Source organism: Lindgomyces ingoldianus (genome assembly GCF_010093535.1).
Source record: "Lindgomyces ingoldianus strain ATCC 200398 unplaced genomic scaffold BDR25scaffold_10, whole genome shotgun sequence".
Taxonomy (NCBI): Eukaryota; Fungi; Ascomycota; class Dothideomycetes; order Pleosporales; family Lindgomycetaceae; genus Lindgomyces; species Lindgomyces ingoldianus.
Genome location: NW_022985171.1, coordinates 816,108 through 842,007, shown reverse-complemented (window position 1 = coordinate 842,007; position 25,900 = coordinate 816,108). Strand labels below are relative to the sequence as shown.

The following is a 25,900-nucleotide window of genomic DNA, read 5'->3' as shown; positions in this document are numbered from 1 at the left end:
TATTTGCTAACCTATTGCCTATCTTATTAATTATTATAATAAGCTAGATGTCTTAATTCCTTTATTACAGCAGGTGTACAGCCTTATCCTAATCCTCCTGCTTATTAGAGTTGTCCTAACAAGCTAGAGACAGAGGGTAATAAGAAAGAGGAGGGGACTTTATCTAGGCTAAAAAGCTTCTCCTAGAACAATTTTAACCTAGACTAACAAAACTTCTTATAAAAAGTATAAAAGTATAAGGATTTTAAGAAGTTACTGTTATGTTATGTACTTGCTAATTAATTTACTGCTTACGTATAAAAGTACTACTAAATTGAGAAGTTACTAGCAGAAAAAAGCTCAAACGTAACGTACTACGTACTGTTGGCCACGCTGGTTGTACTCCTTCCACTTGCTTCAGCCACTTTCTTTAATGGTCCCGAATCGGCATCCTGAGCCCTTGGAATCTAGTTTGCAGATGAATTTGGCTTCTCCTTCGGTGTTAGCGTCGGTGCAAAGAAACTATTCGGTAGATTCTGCACCATGAAGTTCCTTGATGTGTCAACACTTGGCCTAGTAACACTTCATATGCACGGGCTGTAGCTAGCTCCTCCTTGAACACATGCTCCATATTGCTTATCTCCACCATCAGGTCGTTCAAATTCATGCGCAGAAACCTTTCCCTATGGCTATTGCTGCCCCTCCAATTGAGTAGTATTTGCCGCGGAGATAGTGCGAACTTTATCGCTTGGGGGAAAATTCCGGGTGCAACTTCGGCGATTAGGTGGCGGAGGAGAGGGGGGAGGCCACCGATAGCGAGAATGTAAGGTGTATCGGCAAGGGAGATATTGATTGACTTGATTTGCTCGCGGAAGGCTTCGACAACATAACGAGTTTCGCTGCGGGGAGAAGTGGATGGAGCTCCTGTTTGAATGAGTGAGTGGACAGGACGTGGTTTGAGCTTGCTACCAAAATTTGGTGGATAGCAACATAGATTGGCCCATGTTGGGACGAAGAGAGGCTAAGGGCAGAGGCCGTTGGTGTGGGCATCTTAGTATTGCTGTTCTGTACAAATCATGGGATTGAATTCAGTGGACGATATTCTGGCATGCGGGTAATCTAAATGAGGTGTTAAACAAACATCAGAGAATGTCTTTCACCAAAACATACTTCACAAGTCGTTTGTATTATCACCTCCACATAGATTTGGTACCTTAGAGTCACCATTTCACTGCTGATCCCCTCAAGATAGATCTCAACCTGAAGGGAGACCACACCCTAAAGGAGAAGAATTCTACCAAGCGCTCGGGTGCATTTATGTACAAAGTTAGTCAAAAGGCCACAGCGGTAATCTCTGTCAGGAGACTCCCTCTTCGGATTTAGCGCATCCGTCTATAAAATGCTCGTCCTCCTGTCTACAGGCTTCCTCCTCATCTATTTCCCTTGGTTCTCTAACCCTACGCTGGAGCCTCTGCTACTAAGCTGCCCATGCCTTTCTACGCCTCGCCTGCCTATTTCCCCTATCTTATCTCCGGCTAGTAATTCCAACTCGCTCTCTAACTAGCAAATATACTGTATCGTAAGCACACGGGTACGCCCGCTAGCTCGACATTACCTCATGCTGCGAAGCATACGCAAGCGGCTGGAATGGACTAGCTGTGGGGCGTTCGCGAGTAGCACTGCTAAAGCAGCTAATGAATGCTATGCCACAGATAACTGACCCTATGGAGAATAAGGTTGTAGGAGGAAAGGAAATAGTGTGTCGCTTTAAGGAGTATTCCATGTTTTTGGCCCGGTTTTGTAGCACTACTAGTAATGAGTCTCAGAATTAACCCCCCTACGACATAAGCGTCCTAGTACTCTGGTGCTCAAATTGGGTCGTAGGATCCTTTAGAGTCCCCGGAATAACCTCCTAGGCGGGTGGGCGTCTAGGATAATCGGCTCTCGATGGAGCGCCAGCGCGACAGCAGCAGCAGCAGGAGGCTTAGATAATGAGCAGGCGCCCCCTACTAGCAACCATCGTTTAGGACGCGTGAAAAATGGTGTCGAAAACCACTGCGCTGCCCAACGCGGTCGCGCGACCGAACAGGAACGCGAGATCACGAACAACGCCGAGCCACGTACAAACTCGCAGAAAGTCCTTACACACGCGAGCAAAAGAAGGCCAGAAAACTCATCTATAGCGTATAAGCCGAAGCAGGACGAATTCAGGGTGGCAGCGTCCCCTATACTCCCAAAAAATAGATACTAGCGCGTCGCGTCGCGTAGGCATTCTGCAAACAGAAGCAGTACCATGACCGTGACACTGTCACAGAGGACAAGCTCTTATTATTTATTACCACCGAGATGACCAATAGGCATCTGAGAGCCAAGTCACGTAAAATTGGAAGCCATATACCACAAGAAGAGACCTGTCTTCTCTGGGGCTACATACGTTACCGCAACTACAGATCTGTACCGAGAGCATAAAGGCCTAGGGGTGAACAACCATACGTCGCCGCGTGAGGACAATGTTAGAGAGTATCTGAGGTAGCTAGAGAGTAGAGATGCACAACCCAACCGAGAGCAGTACGCGGATAAGGTTAGAGACACTCTGCTCGACGGCTACGACGAGGATGAATTTCAACGCGTCGATAGCGAGCTCTGAGCGCATAGCAAGTTATTACCACGAGGATGTACACGATGAGCATTGGCCAAACTGCCTCTGAACCATAACATTGTCTTCAGGACAAAAAACCCAGAAACCGAAAGTGAAGCTGGTCGGTATTTCGAGGTAGCAGATGCCAAATAGCTTTCACTAGGCACTAGAGAAGTAGGCTTCTGCAACAATTCTTGTTGAAGGACAATAACGATATATCCTTGCGACTTTCGGTATGCGATAATGAAACCTTTTGTGTGGAGAATAGAACGGATCTGGTGACGTATTGGTTGGAAGTCTCCATACAAACTATAATGTGGTCTGAAATATTTACCGTACGGTCCTCTGCGCAAAAATAGCAATGATCAGGTGCCAAATTAGAGAAGCACTTAGAGTATCTTTTACAATGTACTGAAGAGGAAGTTCGGTCACGAGGGATGAAAAATGGGCCTCGAAACCTTAATACCACTGTTAGAGGAGGACTCGAGTCTAGGCCTGCCGTGCATGACGATTCAAGATATCCGTCTTGGGAGATTCAACTCGCTCGGAATGCTTTGTAGGTATGAAAGTCCACGGCCTTTGCAAGAAACCCGCCTTGACGCGGATTCTGAATGCGGCAAACATAAAGGAGAGGCTGGAGGCTGCTAGCGGGCGTCGAGCAGATCGAAAGAATGTTACCGTCTGGTGAAGAGATTGGGAAGGGGAGAGGGAATGGGAAAATTGCCGGGATTTGAGGGTTGACTTGCGTGGGCTTGATTCCGAAGCCGTGAGTTGGGTTGAGACTTCCCCTATTTCCATGTCGATCAGCGTTGCCTTGCTGGATTAGAGCTAACCAGAATCTCTTCATGATTGCGATGATCAAATCAAGGTGTGCTGTTGTGAACGACCTGCTCAATAATTCGCAACACTTCTGGTGACGGACAATACATGGTGTAAATGTCTCGGTGCCCTTCAACAGCGGTATTTCTCATAGTGATCCGCGTAGTTGACAGGACGGAAGGGCTAGACGATAGTTGCCACGAAAACCATTGACAACGATGTTGCTACAGTAGAGTTAGTGAGGCCACAGGACGCGATCATCTTTAAAGATATACTACGGTATACAGATGCTTTAGTACAATCCTTTAAAAGTTAGACCCTCAACTTTTCAGCCGAAATTCCACTCCCAGACAAGTCTTGTCGCCTTGCCGCTTTGTATCCTATTTCCATATCCTCCTAACCATTATGCCGGATAGCAGGCCGAAAGAGGTACCCACCGGGATCGCCAAAGTAGTCCCATTAGTACCTGTCCAATTTGATAACACAGAACTTGCCACACCCAGCGTAACAGCGGCCTTAAAGACCGCATCTTGGATGCCGCTGAACCGATTGAAGCGATACGTTAATGTGACAAGAACCCCAAAAGCGAGCGACGAGATGATGAACAGCTCAACTGAGGGGTGTGTGAGCATGGAAAAGACGAAGGGGAAGTACTATTTAGTGTGTCAGTCCAGCCTACTTCAGTCGTTATTAATAAAAAGAGGAACCTACGAGTTCGACCGCAGATGAAACGAGATTCATGTGCTCCCTCTCAAGAGTCGTCAAGTTCGGCCGACCCTGAGTACAGATATACCCCCTTTCATCCTGATTTGGCTCTCGTAGCGGCCGGTATGTGCTAATTGGTGTTATGAGCGCGAGCTGAATAAGAAACAGCATCACGTTCAAAGTGGGAGATGCACTATGTTGACTGATCTTTTCTTCGGCTTCGGGGGTTTCCAGTAACCATATTGCTCGAGGAGCTTTCTCGTCCAGCAGCTTGTCAGCTTCAAGAGCAACTGTGCGACTCCATGAGCATCTAGTAGTTTGTTCCTCGAGATGCTGTTGCCTCTCGCGGTTATCGCTTTGACGGAGTGCGTCTGGGTGATTATCTAGATCTTGCGCAAAGCCTGCTTTCTCTGAGACTTGATTCTGATGTCGAACCTGGTCTTCCTTGTTGCAACAGCTTGACTCCCGCTCGAAGCATGCCCCGGCCAGGACATATCTTTGGGCACCTTCCGTCCGCCGCGGGTTGATGGTACTCCAAGGTGCACGGTCTTCTTGTTCCTCCCTTCGCATCGTCGTGGAGGCCCACTTTCGGGTGGCAGAGAATGAGAGGGTCTGCTCACGATGGTAATATGACCGATAGGGTCGGAATACTCGCTCATGGTGCTCCTCGTCAAGCGGGCTTAGGAGAGGAGTCTGCTGTTCTTGTGTTGTGTCAGCCTGCGTCTTCCCCACCGAACAAGAGCTTGGCTATACTGCACGGACAAGATAGAGAGTCACAAGCCCAGAGGTCCTCGGCGTTCCGATATAGGAAGTTTCGGTAGTGGGTGTCGTTGATGTTGTGATGCCACCACAGCGAGGGGAAGCAAGCTCCAGGTGGGGTGGGTTGTGGCGCAGCAGCGCTACCTACCCCTCAGTTAAGGCGCAAGCTGCGTCTTGACTGACACCGGACGTCGACCTCCTTCATCGGCACCGAAGATACGCACAGTAGACACAATCACGCTCCCCGTAGCTTCGATCTTTGCACTTCAGTCCATTATCCTGTAGTTCGACCACTTCCGCGCCTGCAGGCGACTCCTTCGCGAGATCCACTCCGCGGATCAACACTGAACCCCTCGCCCAGGTATTCCAACCTCTTCTAGCCCCTCCGTACTTCGATGTGTCTAGCTAGATGCTAATTCAGTGTGGGCAGAGCACCCCTCAGATCCCCTCTCCGCCGCAATGTGTATGTTGAACACTCAAGTCCTTGCTCAAAAGTCTTCATCCTAACCCACTCCGCGAACGTAGGCTCGACCGGGAATGAAGACGGGAATCGAGCTGCGCAAGCCTCGTATGCGCATCGCAGCTCAGAGGATCCTATTTCCAAGATCCGGTCACAGCGCCGAGAGGACCTCCAGCCTTCCTACGCGCAAGTTATCAAGCAAGACGACACCGATGACAACCACGGCTGGTATGGCTCCATGGTCAATTCTTTGGGCTCAATCATTGGCACTCTCGGAGCTGTTCCATGCTGCATTGCTTGCCCAAACCCATACAAGCCAGTCAACCAAGGCAACCGAGGCAACGTCGGTTTGGTTACGAAGTTTGGACGATTCGCTCGCGCAGTTGATCCCGGTCTTGTCAAGATCAGCCCGCTCTCCGAACACCTGATCCAGGTCGATGTCAAGATTCAGAGTATCTAACCTGTCAACAGACCGCTCCACGGCACCCCGGTCATCGTGAAAGATCAGTTCAATGCGCGGGGAATCAAGAACGCAACGGAGGTTGTGGATCGACTTCGAGACGCCGGAGCGATTATTATTGGCAAACACGACCGCTCAGTTTTTGGGCATGCGAACCTTACTGATGCGAATTTGTCTTCAAGTAATCTAGACTGGGATTGGGGAGGGGGGATCTTCAATCCGAGACACGGCGGTTATGTCGAAATGGGCTCAGTCTGGAAGGAAGAGACAACAAGTAGACACGGTCTTTCTTGTTACCCTTGGCTAGATTTTGCCATGCCGTTCGACTCAGAACTACCCCCTGTTCGTCAGCGGATTAGTGAGAAGAATGTCCCTCTTTCCTCTGTTCGCCGTTTGGCAAGCATAGAACATAACGCCCTCACTAATCTTCTCAGCGGCGCTCCTTGGGCGGGAATCGCTGTCTTCCTCGATACGCTACTAAAACCCGAACAGCATGAGTATGCGCGCTTCCCGACGACTAACGAACCCAGTTTAAGATATGAGGAAGCAAATCCAGAGCGCCATCCAGAATCAGCGGCGTGTAACCGGACTTCCACTTACCTAGGAAATCCGATTGGCCTGACAAGCTCAAAAAGAATCGGAAGTCCTGGAACATGCCTGCTTGAACTCATTCAACGCGCATCATCTCTTCTGCATGGCACATCAAGGCTATGGCCATTACCGTGCTTTGCTTCTCTGGCCAGTGCATCGTCAACGAGTACTTCCTCATCGAGTACAACTCTACAAGGCAGCATCCAAGACAGCATATTGCAGCGCCTAGGTCAGTTTGCATGCTCTCTTGTCCCATGGATAGGACCAATCTCTATCCTCCTCATAGTTAGCGTGGTCTCCGCAATTCTGTCTCGATGGAAGTACAAAATAGGGTTGGCTGGAGCCGCCTGTGCAGCTGCTTTCGTTTACATTGCTGTACATAACGACGCAAACGCTGAAAAACCATGGATCATCGCGGTATCCCTATCTTACCTCGTTTTCCATAGCCGGTACTGCTCGCTCACGACTCGCCTCCTCGGCTTCGATGAAACCTTCGGTCTTGTCGCCACCCTGCTCGCGGTCGTTCTTTGGGGATGTATGGCTCTTATGTCGCCCTTGGTACGTGCTTAGGAGTCAAATACAGGCCTAGGCTATCTCTGTGCTCTTGCGCCCGTGCACCTAGGTGTATTTTTCGTTTGTGGGGTGTTGACACATGTTGGGAGGGCAAATATGAGAGCGCAGCGTGACCAGGTGCGTATTCTGCCAAGCACAATTCAAGATACCCATTTGGGTGCACTAGGTGGGAGTTCGACTACGACTCAGCAAAATGGAGCCTCGGTATCCAGCGTGGCTGGATCACAGGCTGCAATCGGTCGTCGCCGCCGCTGGGGTCTGTTCTGATGATATGATTTGACTTCGGCTGTCAGAGTTGTTAATATAGCATCGCGTCTAGGGGATTGACGTGTCATGTTTAGCCAACAGGAGGACATCAAATAACGGGCGTTTCCATTTCAGAGCTCCAGTTCGCTCTGGCTCTTCTAATCAGTTCCCCTGCCCTCGTGCACCTTGTGAAATACTAGCAGTAAACGGCTTTTCCGTATTTTGCGCAGGTGATATTGTATAATCCCGACAATATATTTTGAAGCCACTAAGAAGCCTTTGCGTTGCTATTGTACTCAAGACTCGACATTTCGCTAACTTGTACATTCGGGTACCCGTATTCTATTGCTATAGGCCTCAGCTGTTACGTCTCCCCGAGAAGGATATTAGAGGGGTTGAACATTAAGCTTATATATTCTGTACCTCTTCGTTTGAGGACAGCGTTTCCAACAGGAAGTAGTACAATTGATACTTTTGCTCCACCTACAATCACGTGAGGCAAACAAACGTAACTACATTTTTAACTGTTATAATTTAATTAATAAGGCTTAAAAGTAAGCAGTATACAATTAAGGTAGAATTTTTTAAGGTTGCAGTCTCTAACGCGCGTGAGGGCCAGGGGAGCGTGTTTGTGCCACTATTTACATGTTAGTGTAGCCTTAGAGCTTGCCCTGTACTACAACAACCTTTTAGACAACCTTATTATAGCAAAAGATAACAGTCCCTTGTATAGGGAACCTCTGAATTAGTGGCTCTAGGTTAGTCGGCGCGACTATCCTGTACTCTTTAAGATGGCACTTAATTTCCACAAGCTGCGACTGCAAGAGAGCCTTTAGCAGGGGGAAAAGAACAGTTACTATCTTTTAGGCTCTACAATTAAAGCTTTGCAACTCTAGAAGAACTAGCTACATTATAAGGTTGTTTTTAGTAAATTAAATAACCTTGCGTGCTATATTAAGAGTAAGGGAGACCTTACTACTCTAAAAGCTTTAACAGTTACGTTGTAACTTTTAGTAAAAAGTTAAGAAGTATAAGCAGCTTTAATTAAACTGTAACTTAATTATATTAACCCCTGCTGTCAGGTAAAGCAAACAAAAGTATATGATAAGTGAGACGTAACTTGTCTAGAAAGCCTGAGTCGAATCGTACTACTTCCTGATGGAAACGCTGTTTGAGGAACTGACCTGCCGTAGCCTCTAATTTCAGACGCAGATCTGAGGAAGAAGCGGACAATTGCCGTGACAGAAGCGCTCAAGACATGCCGCAGCCAGGCTAATTACGTAAGGCATTGTGTTGTCCGCACCCTCGTTGCCGCCCCGATGAACCCGATCAATAAAGTCTAGGATCACGGACCGAGCTTTAGGCACCTGGTCGAACTTTATACAACATGTGGAAGTCAGAGCCATTGGCAGCCTAGTAACTTTGCGGAGCTTGGGGCCGTACCGTCTGACGCCTCTATCTTGTTTCCAGGTGACCCAAGGTTCGGAAATGCTACATTGAGATGGCAGGCTTACTCGGCACTATCATTCCGAGGCGTTGTTGAAGTAGCCACTGAAGGTGATATTAAAAAACCAGCAAATTGATTACCGGTCACACATGAGAGATCTGTACAGACACTGGCGCGTGTCTAAGATGCGATTTGCGAACCAGTATTCAACTCCATTCCTAGCGACGGGTGGTGCCCTCAATGAGACCACTTCCTAGGCGTCCCTAATCTACCAGGCCATGCCGCTCCTAGCAGATCGTCTACAGTCCATTGATGCACGGAATGAGCTGAGGCATCGCGAGACACAATCAGCACAGCTATTAATTAAGGGCTCGATTGACCACCTTATAAGACAGTAGAGTACGCAGGCACTACATCTGCAGCTCCTAACATTAGAAGGTCTAACATTTTGACTTGACACACCTTACATGCCTGGGAGCCAGCAGTTTTTGCCCCTTGTTAGCAATGGAGTCCACTAGATATGCGTCTGCTAGGACCAGCGTTCCCAACCGTACGTAATACGTTTCAACTTGCCGTTTTTTAGGCCGTAACTTCTTAGTTTGTTAGTACGTTTTAATATAAAGGGAGAATTTAAATCCACTTACAGGGCGTAACTGTTACAGCTTACAATCCTCCTATGTTTTAACAGCTTGTAAGACGTTACAGTGTATACAGTCTACTAAGTCCCCTATTTTACTATAAATATAACCTTACTAAAGCTAGTTTTTCTGCAGTTAGAAAGCCTTAATTATTAAGCTAAAAAGCTTATTTTTATTATAAGTAATAGTTCTTCTACTCTTAAAAAAAAACCTCTTATAATTATAGCTTATAAAAGAGATAGATAAAAAGTTAAAAGTAATTTTATATAGTGTAAAGTAAAAGAGTTGTCTAACTTATTTTTACTAAGTAAAAGAGTTAGTAAATAAAGGGCTATTATTATTAGCTATAGTAACATCTTTACAGTAGCTGTTATAGTACTGCTGCAACTCTGTTGTTTTCTACTGCTTTTTATATAAGTAGCTGCTAGTAAGGAGGCTTATGTTAACAAAAAAAGTCCTTTTAAAGCTCTTATTATAATAGTCACTACTAGGTAACTTGTGTTGCGTAGGCTTTTAAGTAATGTTGTTATTATTAGCTTTAGCCTTAGCCTTTACATTAACATACTCTTAAAAAATAGCCTTTATTAAAGCCTTAGCTTTTTTATGCTATGTAAAGTGCTTTTTTTAGTAGTTCTTAAACTAAATAAGATAAAGTTAAGAGTTTAAAATTATTACTACATAGTAATAAAATATAAGTAGCTTAATAATAAACTTTTTTTAGTATATAAGCAACTTCTCTGTGCTAAATACTACGCTAGATTTAAAGTAGTAATTATTACTCTTACCCTTAAGTTTATTACCTATACATAGAAGCTTAGTATAAAAGTGTTGTAGGTTAATAATAAACATCTAAAAAAAGCTATAGAAGCTGTTGCCTTTAAAGTGTTTTATTATAAAGTAAAAAACTTTAAAAAACTTATAAAAGTAATTAACCTTTTTTTATTTATCTTTAGTAATAACTTTAGTAAGAGTAGAGTTACTAAAGATAGTAGAGTTTATAGAGTTATTATTAGTGCTTCTTTACTTATGTATAAACTTAGTAATAGTGTCCTTAAGCTTAAAATAGTAGAGGAGCATAAAATAAACGCTGTGCTAGCGTACACTACTGTCTTATATAAGATTAAGTGTCCTAAAGCTCTAAAAAGAGTTGTTATTATTAAGAGTAGCCTAAAAAGTTATAAAGGCCTTTTATTATTTATGTAATGCTAGCACTATGTTTATAAAATTATAAAGTTTTCTAACAACTTTATAGTAGTAATAAAAGTTAAATTATTTCTAAAAAGCTGCTTAGGCAAGCTCTACTTTAAAAGCGCTTATCCCTTTACTATAAATAACTGCTTTTACTACTAGCTAGATTATATAGCTAGCGCAGCGTATACAGTGCTTAGAGGTAAGAGGCATATTAAGATGTTAGGCAAAAGTAAAAATAGTCTTATTATTATTATTTAACACATTATTAGCTACTAAATAATAAAATTTTAATATAATTTTAAAGTTATTAATAACTTTAATAATCTCTAGCACTTAATTTACTCTAGTATAGTTACTATACAGGTTGCAGAAGCTAATTAAGATGTTATAGTGTTAGTAGTTAACATCTACATAGTATTATTAGTTAGTGTTTAGTTTAATAAAAGATGCTAAGACGCTAAACTAATAAGCTAAAGTACACTTACTAACAAAGTGCAACACTACACCTAAGAAGAAGAGGTAGTTTAGAGAAGTTTATATATTAACACTTAATATAATTTTGCTCTAGGCTATTTTTAGCATTATTTAAATCTTCTGCTTCTGCCGCGTATATCCCTGCTGCACATAGGATAAATATGTAGTGTTAGACGCTAGAAGGGTAGCAAGAAGATTAGCTTTATTTTAGGTAATAATGCTTTAAAGTTCTACTAATAATGCTATATAAAAAAAAATATTATAAAGTATTACCTAGTTAATAACTACTACTTATAAAGCTTTCTTCTACTAAATACTATAAAAGATAATATATAATAAGCCTACAACTTTATAAGCTGCTTTAAATAGACTTAAAAAAATTCTTAGCTTATTAGGCAAAAAAGCGCTTTTACTTTCCCTACTAACATCTATTTAGTGCTCCTTTCTAAGGTAGTAGATAATATAAGCGTAACTATTAACTTTCTTTACCTCTTTATAATTACCCTTAGTGTAGCACCTTTTATAGAGCTACAACTTTATTCTAGAGGTGTCTCTTTTATTATTATACACTAAATTAGCTTTATAAAGCTATATCTAGAATAACTAATAATTACTATATAATTAGCTTTTATACTTTACTTAGTATCTAAGCTTTTTTAGCCTTAACTTTCTATTTTTTATCTAAACATTATTTTACTTAATAGTAAATAATACTCTATTATTAAAAGTAAAGTTGTCTAGGTACTTTTTTATAAAGGCTAAAAGACTATTAGATAGCGTGCTATTATAAAAGAAAACTAAGAACTCTAATAATAAAGACTTTAATTAGGCAAGTTAATAAGAACTAGCGTAATAAGTAACTTTAGTTTAGTAGAAAAAGCTAGCTTAAAAAGATCCTTAGGATAAAGCTGTACACCTGCTACACTAGAGAAACTAGGATATCTAGCTTATAATAAGTAAGTTTATAAGTAATTATAATTTTTAACTAAAATTATAGAATCTTACACTTTAATTCTTTTCTCTGCTAGCTTCTTAATTATTATACAAACTATAAAGTTTTTACCTAATTATTACTCTAAAAACATAACTTTAAACACCCTTCTAACGCGTCCCTATAGCTGTCTAATAAGACCTTATATTACTAGGAAATATTGTCTCTCTAAGACGTATTACGGTCTGTAATGGGAGCTGGCTCCTACGTACGTTACAGCTCACACTCCTCCTACGTTTCAACGGCTCACGTGACTGCTACGTTCACGTATCTACGAGTCGTAGTACGTACGGTTGGGAACGCTGGCTAGGACGTCGCCTGACCCTATGATACTGCCTTATTAAAAGAGCGATGTCGTGTTATCGGCCTAGCCAGGGTAGCAGCCAGGGTAGCAGCTAGCGGCACTGAATTATTGAATGTGTCGTTCTATACGCACAGTTCATGCTCTCTGGCGCGAATAGACAGCGGGCCTACAGGGGTAGCTTTCAGTTAAGATTCTAGAGAAGAAATGGGGCAGTCAGTGCAGGGGAGGTTGCTAGAGCGATCTCTAGTTGTTCTCGCTTCGTCTTAAAGTTATTAAGGAGATTTGGCGCATCTCGCAGACACAGAGGATCAGCGAGGAAGCTGCTATGTGACAGATTGATACTCAGCAGCAGCAGACCTGCTGCTCGTTGTAAAGTTCTACAAGCGGCTATGTTTAAACAGGAGGGCTAGAGGCGGCAAGTAGAGAGAGTTGCGCGCATACGGAATTAATAATACATTCATTATAGGTATAAACGTCGTATGTTAAATTCAGATTGAATGGAAGCCTTAGGGCGTTGATAATCCAGCGCCGTTAGCTGCTCTACTGAAGAGGGGGGCATATTGGAGTTTCGTTACTGGCGCAGCTATCGCAAACTGAAGAAGCCGAGGAGTTGGCTGAAGAAGACTCCTATCTCGGAGGGGCTCAGCAGGAGAGTTTTCTTGTGATGCTTGGTGCGAAATCGGGGATGAGAAGGTGTGCTAGCTGGGTATGATGGACGCGTCAAGGCCCGTATAGCCTCATTTGTAGCATAAACCAGATCGGGGATAGAGTTGAAAATATACCTTGTGGGTGATGATCCCTCGGAGCCCCAGCGCCTTCATTGGTAGCTTTGTGTTTTTGCAATTAGCACGAGGCTTGGAGAGGGTAACCGTGCTCCCAGCTGAGTCTGTAAATACAAGGAGGCGATTATTGAGGGAGAAGATACTCGCCGAGCCTCGGCAGCCGCTTTCAGTGGAGTTGAAAATTGTCCTTGAGCTTGAGCCAGTACTGGCGGAAGCAGGCCATTTAGAGTGGGTTGTGCTCGCAGAGCCTGGCCATCCTCAGTGCTGAGATTTTGCTTAAATGTTTCATCCAAGGCAGGGGGGTTGAGAGCAGGCTCCTCTGAAGCAAAGGTCTACAGGCGATGCAACAGCCTCGACAGGCCTTACGGCGTGTGCTGGGATAGTAGGCATTTGACTTTGGTCTGGTGCAAACGGTACCGACGCATCTTGCTTCCTTCCTCTTCTTCTGGCGGCCGGGGTGAGCGAAAGTACAGCTCGTAGTCAACAACGCTTCTGACCTTTTCTTCGGCTCTCCTTTCATTACCCTTCAACGCGCAGTTCCTCGCACCTTCTCTGCCTTTTCGGTACGAACTTCTTGTGATTCAGGCTTCGCAGGTTTCGCAGGTTTCGCAGGTCATTTTCTAACACTATCCACTCACCTCGCGCTCATCTTCAATCTCGTTCTGCTTCTTCTCTCGAGCTTGAAGCTCTGGCTTGTTGCGCTCGAGGTATTCAGCTTTGTAGTTTCGAACCCCCTCATCGCGCTTTCCATGCATGATGACCCTGAGGCCACTAATTTCAACAAGTTCGTCTGACTCATACATGTATTCCGGCATGTTGGGCATTTTTACGGTTGCTATTTCCATAGCGAACTAATCAGCATTGTTGAATTCATTTTTTAAGCCATTTCTCTGATCCCTCGGGCTACTCTCCTTGGGTACTAAGGAGACGCTCTCGTTCCTCTTGGGTGAAGGCTTGTGCATCAGATTATTTTTTCTTGGCGAAAGCTGTCGGTTGGCGTGAAAGACAGGGTTGGGGCTGGGGGAAGCAGCGAGTCGGGAGGAGCCTTCAAGTCGAGTTTCTATTGCCGCGACAGAACAGGTGCTATTGTCTGAGCCGACAGAGTGTGACAGGCCGGATTATCTTCCTGTATGAACGATGCAGCTACTAGCAGCAATAGCGTCAGCTACACTCCAAGTCTGCCATAGCCCCTCGGCTTGTTCTGTCGGCTATGATAACGGATGGATGTGCAGCGATGGTACCGACAAGGGACATACAATAAACATGGCTGAAAGCTAAGTGGCTTCCAGGCTTCAGTGATGTCGGGAGTGTTGCTAGTAGCAAGCAGACAGGAATATTGACCACCCTCAAATTCTGTACCTCCAGAGAGCCCACAAGCCGAAGGACCGGCAAATTAAGTCGAACCACTCACTCTCACAAAACTCACCGAGCCAAGACGTCACCCATCCTTGCGAATGTCAGCTGGATGTTAAGCTATTGAAGCATTGCAGAGTATCGGAACTTCCTATCCGACGTGTTGTCGAGATAGAATCATGCAGAGTTGAGCATGCCACATCCCTCCCTGCCTCCAAGTTGGATCCGCCCACTGCCTTAGTCACCCATGACCAAGGGTTCTTCCTAATAATGTACAAATTTGGGAAATATAAGACAGCAATCCTTCAAACTCATCCTCACCCAAGAGGATTTAGGAAACTTCCAACCATTTACTCCGAATACTCCGGATGCTCTGACTTGCTTCCAGACCAATAGTGTTGAGGTGGGTAATACGGATTCAGGGTAGGAATTAAAACTGGAAGTCCAAGTGAAGGAGTGGGCAGAGATTTATGCCTTAACATGCTCTCAAGCCTCTTCTAAGAAGACAGCAATATCGCCTATCCGACTCAAAGGGCACAGGACATCATTCTCTTGGCAGTATTTGACGCATTGAGTGAATATGCCAGCCTCAGAGCCCTCCGGGTATTTCTTCAGGCTCTTACAGAGCTCGGAGACGTCGCAGTCTGTGGCACTCTCCTCGTTGGGTACCCGGATCAACTTGGTTGCTTCAGTGTCATCGGCCTTCAAGAAGTCCTTTCCCGTATCGCTCTCCCATGTATCTCCGTACATTTTCTCTCCGCGCCGCAGGGCCGTAACGGTCATAACAGAGGCTGTATTGCGAAGGTATGGTGGGTTGACGTCGCGATATTCATTGAGAACATTGGCAATCTTGTGTGGTCCCCAACCACGTGCCCTAAGGCGCAAGCTAACAATGGGACGGCGGAGAGCTCGAAAGAAAAAGCTAGTAAAGGTCAACCTTTGATTCAATGGAAGAACGGCGAGCGTGATCAGAAATGAAGCATAAGAAAGGTTGAGCAAGCTGAAGGAAGCGGGCTGCAACATTCTCCAGGCGCCCCGGTACCCAGTTGTCATTTCACTAAGGTGAGCGGATACTTACACTATGATTTCCGTATCGTTAAGTGCCATAGAAGGCATCTGGGTCGTTTCTGATACCATAATCGCTCCAAGATCATGGATTTGACGCCTTGAATAGTTTGCACCCTTTCTCCGACCTACAGTGTTTTACGTTAGCTCTCTATCTTTCTAGAGGCTTCAGAGTAAGCGTACTTAAACGAGAAAATTTGCGCTTCAAACCAGGGCACGGAGTGACATCACGAGACGGTTCAGTAGCCGCAAGTGATGTCATACGTGTCTCTGTGTTCTCTGACTCCGCCCCCAGAACACTTGTATTCCTCTCATCATATATCTCAACATCCTGATGAAGAGCGTTGCTGAGCTCTTCGCCCACAACTGAGGAGCGACCAGGCCTGTCTTCGGTAGCAACTTCAGAGGAAGCCATTTCCTTGGAGGGAGCGGGAGACTCTGGGGGCGGGGTAAACTGCCCAGGTGGGCCGACACTGGCAAGCCACTCACGAAGCTGCGGATATTGGATAATAACTTGCAGGAAGGAACGAAATTGGCCATTCTCACGCTCAGTCTGAGCCTTGTGTTCCTCCAAACGTTCAAGCCTGTCAAGCATTACGTCCACACGACTGTGAATGTTGGCGTTCAAGATCGATAACTCAGCAGTCTTCTGCTCTTGGCGGATCACTGATTCTGGTTGGCTGGACCGTAGGGTAAAGAACTACACGAACTTACATTCATGTTGGACAACTGAACTGGCATATCTTGGGCCGTGAATTTCATTCTCCGTGGGATCCAGCTGATGTAAAGAGCTGGTTTGCGGGGGGAGGAAGCCTTTAATACATTAATTTTAGTATCGAACGAATCACAACTGAGCTTACTTAAGATTGGCGGGAGAGATGGAGCAGTTCCACATGTGGTCACCTGAGAGGATTGCTCGTCATCCGGCGCGATGTTTTCGTGATTAAAGTTGAAGAAATCCATCCTCTTCTTGTTGCTTGTTGCAGGCGCAGGTCGATTTCCAGCCAGAATTTGAGAGAGGGTAGCTTGGCGGATAGGTGGGAGCTGGGTAGTTCTAGTACCGGGCATGGTGGTTGCTGTGCCAAAACATTAGTAAAAACAAAAATCGTCGCCACAGCCAACAGGCTTCTGACCAGTCAGATCATCCTGTTCGGCATTACCTCTGCCATGCTTCTTGGGGGAGCTGCCCTTGTACCCATTTCCAAGAGAGGCCTCCATCGTGGGAAGGGTTGACATGTTTTTTGACATGTCAGTGGTCTTGTTCGCCTTGATATCTTACAACACAACGCCTTGTAAATTGTGTAGTGTGGTGTCAAGGTGATCGCGAAGCGACGGCTCGCTTAGGGTTATATAGTGGCCTCGGTAATTGGAGGTGAAAGTATGGTGTTGATATTTTGCAGAACGTAATGCGCCCAGGCCGTCACCGTTACGCTTATTTTGTTAACTACCTGTCAGTTTCTCGAAAATGTTTAAGAAAATTAGTGAAGGTGAACGCCGCTTTAGCCGGGTGAAGAAATCCCTCCCTGCGAAGGTAGGTGTTCCTTACCTGCACTGGCTGTAGCCAAGACGGTCATTGTTGAAGTATTACTCCCCAGATCAACTCGAAAAACTAATAGGAAATTTCGAGCTTGAGTTGTTTCGCCTGCCTGTAAGGCGCCAACACCATAACCATAATTGAGCTCTCTATAGTAAACATGTAGTCATGCACTAGAAGAATTCGTGCGAAACAATTCATCAACAATATCCTAATAGTTGAGCTCATGATAGAAACCGCGAGACCAATATAAAAGCAAGACGAAAAGTGAAAGAAGTAGAAGAAAAGCAGGCCATCAGTGGCAGTGCTGATACAGATCCCAATGTAAATTTCCGTCGTGGCACCTAGTCGTCTCAATTTCGCAGGGCTGAAGTTAGTTGGATCCCTGGTACACATTTTTGGTAGCCTGCTAAATGGCTGAGTGATAGAAGTCGCTGATAGGAGCGCTTCAGAACTGGTTTAGGGATTTAGATTTACCAAATCATGTAATAAGCCAGGCCAATATAGGGATTGGGTACGCCTAGAGGGTGATAGGCGGCCTAACTACGTATGAAATGAAAATGGTATGCCGAAGGTAAAGTAGCAGAAAAGAGAAGATAAGCTTCTATTAAAAATCCCCTCTTACAAAGTAGCATATCAAGGTCTAGAGGCAAGCAAGATGGTATTCATTGTCTCACGTGCAGCCATACATCTACATACACCTTCTGTTGCTGCTTGGTAAGAGATTAATCGTGTCCCATGCGATATCCATCGCCATAGATCGTTACCAAGGCAAATATTGGAGCGGAGAAAAACCCCCAAATCTATACCATATCCGAAACCAACATTTCTGTTAGATTTCCAGCCTGAATCGGTCAGTCCAAATCCAGAACAAAATTCAAATTAAACCCTAATTCCTCAACATCGCCCAACCTCGATCCAAATGCTCCACCGCAAATTTCACGAGGTCCAACGCACTTGCTCCACCAAACACCATCGAATGTGGAACTTGTACTCGCAACTCCTTTCTCGCCCAACTGCCAATGTCGGTTGCAACTAGTGAATCGATGCCCAGATCGAGAAGGCTAACAGACTCATCAATATCCTCTACGTCAATCTGAAGTAGAACGCTGAGACGATCCATAAATGCCGATCGAACAATGTCGTAGACATTGTCTTCCACCAAGGTTGTAGAGACAGAGGAAAGCTCTTCGCTAAGTTTTTCTCGCACTGAGAGTTGGGGTTTACTTTTCATGGTAGTATCCGTTGATTCCGGCGTGAGCAGATGTGCAAACATGGGTTCATTAGCCCATGGAGAATGTGGCAACATATCTGGCTCGACATTTCGTAAGCCCGTGATTATCTCTGGACTTGATCTAGAGTCGTGTGGACTGGCCAAGACAGCTTCTGCAAAGATCTGGTGGAGGTCGCGTTCCGAAATGGGGTATAGTGCTCGTTTTCGAATGTCCTCCGAGTTGAACTCGTTGACTTTTGCACGCTCGGAACGAGAGATGTACCCAATACCAGTCACACGGCCAAGATCAACAACCGAGGCTGCCAAACCAATGCTTCTTCGATACTTTGATAGCCCAACCATGAAAGCATTTCCGCAGATATAGTTTGCTTGACCAGGATTGCCGAGAACATATGAAACGCTTGACGCCATAATGAAGAAATCGAGCATCTCGTCAAGAAGTTGTTCATGCAGAATGCGACTTCCCCTTGCCTTGACATCCGTGACGGCCTGAAGTTCCTCAAAGGTCATCCTGGTAAAAACAGCGTCTTTAAGCACGAGAGCCAAGTGAATCATACCACCGAAGGGTGGCATAACAATCTTGCGTGCGTTTAGGCCTTTCTTTGCGGAGACAATCATCTCCCGTATCGAAGATTCGCACGTGACATCCGCAACATGGAGATCTACAAATGCACCTTTAGACTCCATATCCTTGGCCCAGCCCGAAAGGCTGTCCGGGTTGCGGCTTGCCATAAGAACATATCTAGCCCCATTCACTATCATCCATTCACAAATAGATCGAGCAATATCGCTAGTTCCTATGATTAGGTAGGTCTTATCGGGGCAAAACTTTACAACAACGGAAGCCGGCTGTATGCTAACTGGTATGCGGTCTGTTGCAGTCCAGTCAAGAATCGAAGAGAAATTCTGCAGTGGCCGTTGCGCTAGGTCTTTCGGACTGACCGAATAAACGTCGACTGCTTCATACATTGTGGGCGGCAAAGCTTCCAGATCCTCCACATTCTTTCCCACGATCCGACTAGAGGCACTCGAATCCGAGACGCTGTCGTATCCCGATGAAAGGGGTTTAAATATTGCACCCGAATCTTTCAGTTTCGAGCATCGCGATTCAAACATTGAACTCACTCGCTTGAATAGGACTTCGTCTTGGGGTCGGTTAGAGATGTTAATCAGAACAGATACCCCTTCTGGAATGCTCTGCCGAATTTTGACGTCCAGGCTATGTGGGTGCACGAAAATTGCCCGATCGCGTTCGAAAAGAGGAATGCTTGTGATGAATACCACCTTCTTGCCTAATTTAGAAGCTCTCTCTTCAATAAAAGACATACACAGTGGGTCAGCAGAGAGCACCATTAGATGACCACTGGTCCGAGCCGCCTTGATGACGCGTTCTGCTACCAGATTGCAGGCAAATGCATGCAAATATTGTTTCTCGAAGCCTTTCGATGGGCTACAAGCATGCACCGCATAGCGAGGAACTTCTACCCAGGAACTGATTGTGTCGGAGAATACAATCGTGAAGTCTCCTCTCAGGTTGATACCGAGGCCGACAAAGAGATAGCCCATAGACGAAATTTTGGTGGCGTAAAGAGTCGAATACAACATCTTTACGAAAAGAGTACTGTTCCCGACGGATTGTGATGGGGTATGAGGTGCCTCGCGAAGGTTGTACAGACCGTTCGAGTCCTTGAAATGCAACTCCACCGGCGTCGTATGCGGTCGAACATCGTGTGTGATGCGGCGGTGTTGTGCATTGTAGCGGAAGTTTCGTGCCTTAGAGTGGACAATACTTGGGTAGAGTTTAACGCCATCCTCCACCGCAGTTTCATTGTGATGACCGAAAAGGACATCATCGCGCCACCCCTCTGCCGCCCATTGTCCCAGCATGTACCATCGAAGCACTTCCTGGCTCAGGTTCCGCGCGTTCACCGAGTCAACGGTGTCGAAGTCAGAAAACGCAAGTCGAAGATGAGGCAGTTCGTGCCGGACACTTCGACCAAGACCAACCATCATATTGCCATAGGCTGCTTCTATGCTGGTTGGAACCCTGCATCCTTTAGTAATCCAAACTATGTCAGTGGCCTCGGTGAATAGTTTCTGTAGTGTCGCGAGTTTTGCTGGGGTTATGTCTAGGAACAGTGGCTTGTCCAATTCGACGAGGCAGAGAACAACGGAGGGGATTGTGCCACACCGGTTTAAGTCCTCTAAGCCAGGAATTTGGGTAAGTTCCTTGAAAGAAGCAGAGAGCAAATTTTCGATGCCAGTAATGAGTCCCTTGTGCTCAATCGGGTCTTCCCCAATAATCATCAAACTATCAGAACTCATTGGAAGGCTGAAAGAAAGAGGTTTCCGAATGGCCATGACTCGATCATCCACAGCCTGGGCCGTAAAGACATGATATGGGCACAGCAGCTCATCGAGGACAGGTGTGATTGCGTCGATTCCTCCGAAACCGGATTTTCGAAGGTATTTGTCCCATTGTTCCACTTTCAAAGCTGGAGACCATGATCGATCCGTGCCATGTCCCAGCCACCAGCCTGGCAATCCCCCCATTATAGTGGTATGGAATGCTTGCCTGTTCTTGGCCAATTCCAAGCACACCATATATCCCCCAGGTCGTAGGAGTGCTCGAATATTTCTCAGTGCCTTGGGCACATCTGCAGAGGCATGGAGGACGTTTGATGCCACAATGACTTCGAACGACCCTACGTCGTACCCTTGCTGAACGATATCTTTGTCCATGTCGAAAGTCTTGAAGAGCATCTTATCTGCAAAACGCCTGAACAGCTGCTTCGCGGATCCAAGAAACGCAGGAGAGATGTCCGTGAATGTGTACGAAGAATAGGCTGCGGATTCTAGGATCGAGCCCGTCACGGAACCGGTTCCTGCTCCAATCTCGAGTATCCTGATGTTTGATGATCGATTAGAGATCGTCTGGACAACACGTGCAAGACATGCATTTGTCTCCGGAAATCCTAGGCCATATCGATATAGTCTACTGAGCATATCATTTTCCATCAGCGTGCTAAGGGCGTTTTCCTGACGACAAATGATGAAAGGGTACGCTTTCCCTACTAAATCAAGGAGTTCAAGGTTAATCGACCCAGGGTTCGCCTTCACGATTTCCGATATATCGTCCTCGGTATCCTGAAGCCATTCTTGTTCCAGATGTGGATTCAGTCCAAGCAACGCCTCAGCCGAAACCAAGCGAGCGTATTCAAGTAGATGCCGTAAAGGTTGATCCGCGCGTTGTTCCTCTTCGTATGAAATGATTCTATTGAGCGTGCGGAGATAGAAGAGTGCCACCCGCTCGATAAGCTTAGCCAATCGCATTTGCTCCGATGCCACAACGAAGCTTGAAGTTATCAGCTGAGCGTTTGGAATGCATGGCCTCCAAACAACCTCAGAAAACATTTTCAAGTCGTCCTTCGAGGTGGAGAAATGGAAAGGCGCAAGGGAGAGTCCTTCGACATAGATTGTGGCGCCTTCGCCCCCGGGACTGTACAGTAAGCCCCCATACTCTTGAGATCCAGTCTTCATTACCTCAAACCGGAGAGACTTATACATTCCGGCTATCTCTCCACATCGAGTTGGAAAGATTTTGATAGACTTTATGTATGATGGAACACGGAAGTTTGGCATGGCGCTATCCCCAGGAAACCCATGTGCTGCAAAGGCTCCCTGAAGAAGGCCATCAAGCATTGCAGGGTGAAAAGTCATCTCACTTGGCAACGATCTAATCTCACCGGCAGCAAAATCCATCCGGCGCCGCAAGGAGGTGATGGATCGAAAGGGTCCAGTGAAGGTAAAACCTTCATCGCGTAAGGATTGGTAGAAAAGATCCACACCCACAGTAACTAGAATCGAATGCTGAGTGACCCCTTCGGGATGCGCTCTATCCAAATCAATACCAAAACGGACAACGAGCTTGCCCCGCGCGGCGGTCATCATCTCGTCTCTCCGCTGATGGCTGCAGAAATCGACAAAAAAGTCAGCCTTTGCTCGAGTTTGAGTGAAGTCGATTGTCGTAACTGTCAGCACGGTTTCAATAGCTGAATCCTCATCAGCAAAACTAATCGGAAGGAGAAAGTGAATCTCCTCTATTTCAATGACTTCGATGGGATGTTTCTGGAATAGTCGCTCAGCAGCGGTGGTTGCCATCACGACATAGGCAGCTCCAGGAAGTACCGCCAGACCATTCAGCTTATGATCTAAAAGCCAGGGAATTTCTTTGGGCTTTAGGAAATGGCGCCATTTCGCCTCATGCTGTGCTCCAATCGAAAGTGAGTGCCCCAATAGCTCACTTGGTGGAAGCGTTTCTTGGAAGCGTCTACGAAGGTACCGATTCTCCCACCAGTATTCTTTGTCGTGTTGCCAAGGGTAGGTGGGAAGGTCTTTGATGAGTGTTGGTTTCGGCCCATTTGAGAGCATGGCATCGTAGTTCCTGAAATCCACAGCGGATCGGCTAAACCGAGACCAGATATTTCCAAGCGCATTGGAAAATGAGATTTTGGAGTTTTGCCCTCGATTTATCAATCCGATGTACGCATTGTCACTCTTCGCGGTCTCTCCAACTATTTGTTGAACAGGAACTTTCAGAGCCGGGTGTGGCCCAACTTCAAGGAAAAGATCTGGCAATCCCATTTCTGATATGGCGGTAGTGATGGCTTCAGAGAATCGCACAGGGGAAGTCAGGTTCTCAATCCAATAAGACCCGCGTAGTTTCTTGCCTGCAGCCATTCGCTTTCCACAATGAACACTCGAGAACCACATCGGAGCGTCCTCGGGAGGAGCCAGCGGCGACATTCCGCATTGTTCCAGAGACTGCAAATATGGAACCGCACAGGCGCTCATGTGATAAGAATGGTATGCTTTGTCGACCTTGAGCCGCCTCGCGAATATCTTTCTTCGCTCAAGTACCGTAGCAGCCTCATCGATCGCTTCAGCGTCGCCCGATAAAGTGACTATCGACGGGCTGTTGAATGCAGCAATGGAGATACGACCCAGGAGATCCGGGTCATTACACAGCTCCGTCGCGTGCTCAGCTGTCATAAAAGTAGCGAGCATTGCTCCAGCCTGATTATTTTTCCCCGCAGCTAGCCCAGAATGGTGTCCACGGTAATAAGCAATCTTAATGGCATGTTCGGCACTTATTAAACCAGCAGCATATGCAGCACCAATTTCACCTGAAGAGTGACCAACAACGACATGGAGCTTCACCCCAGCCGCCCTGAGGAGATCGACTAGGAGAATCTGAACGGCGGTAGTTGACGGCTGGGATAGCGTAGCGTCATGCATGCGCGACTGAGTGCCGTCGATCATCAACTCCTCTTTGAGTTTCCACTTGGGTCGATCTGACACTGGTAGTGAGGAAAGGGAAGAGTCAAGCTTCTCGATGATCTCCCGCGCGTACGCTGATCTCCCAATCAGGTCTTTCCCCATGGTAGCCCATTGCGCCCCTTGGCCGGTAAATATACCCATTATCCGAGGAGATGCTATTGAGGATGCCCGGGTTGAGATTGCAGCGGCTCCTTTGCTAGTGGCAATTTGAATGGTGGATTCGAGCTTCTGCTGGAGCTCTTCAGAGGTTCGGGCAGCAATTGCGCATCGGAAAGGGAACTGAGAGCGCTTGTACTGTAACGTCCATGCCAGGTCTCGAAGACTAACGCTACCAGAATGATCCTTGAGATATTGGAGCAGCGTTTCCAGGGTTGACACTAATGTGCGCTCAGAGATCCCGGAAAAGGTGAATGGCGTGAAGATGGGGAGGGCGGCAGAACCAACGGAAGTCATGCTTGCAATACGGCGACGCGTAGCATCTGCATAACTCTCGAGTATGACGTGGACATTGCTGCCCCCAAATCCTAAAGAAAGGAGTCAGTAAATTTGAAGGTGTTAAATCACCCAAACGTACCGAAACTATTGATAGAAGCTCTTCGTGGGCACGCCGCAGGCAATAGTGGCCAAGGGTTTGCCGCCGTCACTAATCGTAAGTGTTTCGAGTAAGGTTCCACGCTAGGATTCATGCGGGAGAACAGCAGGTTGGGGGGTATTACTCCATTTTGGACTGCAAGAACGGCCTTCAGCATTCCCGCAATGCCAGCTGTTCCTTCAGTGTGCCCAACGACAGTCTTGATGGAGCCAATGTAGAGTATCTCATCATCCGCATATTCTTGGTCCGGTGGGAAGAATGCAGCTTCAACAGCTTGCGCCTCAACGGGATCGCCAGCAGGTGTGCCTGTGCCGTGAGCTTCGAAGAATGAAGGTCTAGAGCCGATCTGAGTAGGATCAAGTCCCGCCCGTCTGTATGTCTGGCGAATCAAATCAGCCTGCGCTTCCGCACTAGGCATGGCAATTCCTCTTGTGCGTCCGTCCTGATTCGTGCCAGTCTCTCGGATAATGCATTCAATGTAGTCACCATCCTCAATGGCCATATCCAGGCGTTTCAGACACACAACAGCGACCCCTTCTCCCTTTCCGTATCCATTCGCTGTTTCGTCGAACATTTTACTATCGGGTGGTTAGTGGGGTGTATGCAATTGCATCACTACCAAAACTGAACACTGACCTTCGGCCATCTGGGCTAATCATCTTCATTTTAGTCAGGGAAACAAAGCTGCGGAACACCAAATTCAAAGAAGCTCCACAAGCAAATGCTACTTTGCACTCCCCCCGCCGCAAGGAAGATACGGCCAGGTGAACTGCCATCATGCTTGAGGAACATGCCGTGTCAATGGTCATTGAAGGTCCTCGGAAGTCGAAGGTGTAGGAAATTCGGTTGGCTGCCATATTTCGGCCCGTGCCGGTAGTAAGCATTTGGCCAGAGGAAGCCTCGAGATCGAATGTGGCATTATCGAAATACTCGCATCCCATTAACCCCACGAAGACTCCCGTATCACTCCCTTGCAAATCTTCTAGAGTGAGCCCCGCTGATTCCATAGCCTCATACACATTTTCCAGAAGAATTCGGTGCTGGGGGTCAAGAGTCTCAGCCTCCGCAGGGGGAATGTTGAAGAATTGGGGGTCAAACTGCCTAATATTTTCTTCCAGCCAGTATCCGTCCTTCGTCTTTGAACTACTGTGAAGTCCATCGGGTCGATAAACGCCCTCCCAGTTGAACCGGTCTCGTGGCGCTTCCTTCAGTAACTCAACGGGATTTTGAAGTAACACCCATAATTTCGACGGGCTAGATGCGCTGCCAGGCAAGCGGCATGCGCTTCCAATAATGGCAATCGGTTGTGGTATATCATGGGTCATGAGGATAGGCATGGACAAGGAGAGCGAAGGTTGCTCTACAGGAGAGCAACAAGGCAACACGGCGGGAATAGAGTATCGTGCCGAGAGTGTTCGGAGAATTGAGGAGGGAAAAGGGCTAGGTCGACGTAAACTGGGTTCGAAATCAAAGATATATCTAACACAGGGGCCAACGACGAATGTCGAGTGTTTCGCTTTCGAGATAGTTTGCGCTAGTATCAGACTTAAAAGCGCTCGTTGAGAGAATATACGGTCTGCAGCATATCGTTGCAACTTGTACGTAATTCAAGGGTGGCGTGAATGAGATAATTGGGTTTGAGCTTTCTTGCCACCCATTCACTTACTTCACAACAACTCAGAACTCCCACTTAGCTGCAACCAAGGGAACAATATAGACATTTTC

At 46.3% G+C, this 25,900-nt stretch overlaps 9 protein-coding genes across 9 annotated transcripts; 4 read left to right on the top strand and 5 right to left on the bottom strand.

Moving 5' to 3' along the window:
* Positions 1–353: 353 nt before the first annotated feature.
* On the bottom strand, positions 354–1,029 carry BDR25DRAFT_353147 (uncharacterized protein; the record flags this gene model as incomplete). The annotated part of the gene is made up of 3 exons (XM_033695123.1): positions 354–446; positions 503–878; positions 926–1,029. The coding sequence occupies 3 exons, from the start codon at positions 1,027–1,029 to the stop codon at positions 354–356; spliced, it is 573 nt and encodes a 190-aa protein (XP_033549676.1).
* A 26-nt stretch (positions 1,030–1,055) lies between these two features.
* On the top strand, positions 1,056–2,626 carry BDR25DRAFT_353146 (uncharacterized protein; the record flags this gene model as incomplete). The annotated part of the gene is made up of 12 exons (XM_033695122.1): positions 1,056–1,093; positions 1,128–1,188; positions 1,228–1,335; positions 1,401–1,425; positions 1,462–1,553; positions 1,584–1,637; positions 1,692–1,774; positions 1,837–1,859; positions 1,896–2,191; positions 2,248–2,278; positions 2,346–2,480; positions 2,544–2,626. 12 exons carry the CDS (start codon positions 1,056–1,058, stop codon positions 2,624–2,626), a joined length of 1,029 nt encoding a protein of 342 aa, XP_033549675.1.
* A 1,131-nt stretch (positions 2,627–3,757) lies between these two features.
* On the bottom strand, positions 3,758–4,972 carry BDR25DRAFT_341650 (uncharacterized protein). Its single transcript, XM_033693623.1, has 3 exons — positions 4,904–4,972; positions 4,148–4,842; positions 3,758–4,089 (listed from the first exon to the last, which is right to left on the bottom strand). Exons 2-3 carry the CDS (start codon positions 4,709–4,711, stop codon positions 3,817–3,819), a joined length of 837 nt encoding a protein of 278 aa, XP_033549674.1. The 5' UTR covers positions 4,712–4,842; positions 4,904–4,972; the 3' UTR covers positions 3,758–3,816.
* Positions 4,973–5,098: 126 nt separating this feature from the next.
* Positions 5,099–5,879, top strand: BDR25DRAFT_302459 (uncharacterized protein). Its single transcript, XM_033689798.1, has 3 exons — positions 5,099–5,261; positions 5,331–5,363; positions 5,426–5,879. Exons 2-3 carry the CDS (start codon positions 5,360–5,362, stop codon positions 5,818–5,820), a joined length of 399 nt encoding a protein of 132 aa, XP_033549673.1. The 5' UTR covers positions 5,099–5,261; positions 5,331–5,359; the 3' UTR covers positions 5,821–5,879.
* A 63-nt stretch (positions 5,880–5,942) lies between these two features.
* BDR25DRAFT_11829 (uncharacterized protein) lies at positions 5,943–7,160 on the top strand. The gene has a single exon (XM_033683668.1). It carries the CDS (start codon positions 6,064–6,066, stop codon positions 6,979–6,981), a length of 918 nt encoding a protein of 305 aa, XP_033549672.1. The 5' UTR covers positions 5,943–6,063; the 3' UTR covers positions 6,982–7,160.
* Positions 7,161–7,299: 139 nt separating this feature from the next.
* On the bottom strand, positions 7,300–9,012 carry BDR25DRAFT_353143 (uncharacterized protein; the record flags this gene model as incomplete). The annotated part of the gene is made up of 11 exons (XM_033695121.1): positions 7,300–7,388; positions 7,416–7,498; positions 7,539–7,591; positions 7,654–7,713; positions 8,324–8,480; positions 8,511–8,569; positions 8,598–8,750; positions 8,783–8,846; positions 8,878–8,895; positions 8,928–8,945; positions 8,981–9,012. The coding sequence occupies 11 exons, from the start codon at positions 9,010–9,012 to the stop codon at positions 7,300–7,302; spliced, it is 786 nt and encodes a 261-aa protein (XP_033549671.1).
* A 3,149-nt stretch (positions 9,013–12,161) lies between these two features.
* Positions 12,162–12,606, top strand: BDR25DRAFT_353142 (uncharacterized protein; the record flags this gene model as incomplete). Its single annotated transcript, XM_033695120.1, has 4 exons — positions 12,162–12,258; positions 12,319–12,459; positions 12,493–12,535; positions 12,588–12,606. The coding sequence occupies 4 exons, from the start codon at positions 12,162–12,164 to the stop codon at positions 12,604–12,606; spliced, it is 300 nt and encodes a 99-aa protein (XP_033549670.1).
* Positions 12,607–14,617: 2,011 nt separating this feature from the next.
* Positions 14,618–16,543, bottom strand: BDR25DRAFT_366039 (uncharacterized protein; the record flags this gene model as incomplete). The annotated part of the gene is made up of 5 exons (XM_033696937.1): positions 14,618–15,332; positions 15,489–15,603; positions 15,659–16,141; positions 16,190–16,288; positions 16,336–16,543. 5 exons carry the CDS (start codon positions 16,541–16,543, stop codon positions 14,897–14,899), a joined length of 1,341 nt encoding a protein of 446 aa, XP_033549669.1. The 3' UTR covers positions 14,618–14,896.
* A 1,379-nt stretch (positions 16,544–17,922) lies between these two features.
* On the bottom strand, positions 17,923–25,482 carry BDR25DRAFT_153440 (ketoacyl-synt-domain-containing protein; the record flags this gene model as incomplete). Its single annotated transcript, XM_033683935.1, has 3 exons — positions 17,923–24,107; positions 24,158–24,753; positions 24,812–25,482. Coding segments are annotated over 3 exons (7,452 nt in total), but the record flags the coding sequence as incomplete, so codon positions are not given.
* Positions 25,483–25,900: the final 418 nt, after the last annotated feature.

Bases quoted from the DNA above. Each gene is read 5' to 3' on its own strand.
- BDR25DRAFT_341650 (XM_033693623.1), bottom strand. From the start codon at position 4,711: ATGCGAAGGGAGGAACAAGAAGACCGTGCACCTTGGAGTACCATCAAC. The intron at 4,090-4,147 runs GTAGGTTCCTCT...CACACTAAATAG, and splicing joins TTTCATCTGCGGTCGAACTC to TACTTCCCCTTCGTCTTTTC.
- BDR25DRAFT_11829 (XM_033683668.1), top strand. From the start codon at position 6,064: ATGGGCTCAGTCTGGAAGGAAGAGACAACAAGTAGACACGGTCTTTCT.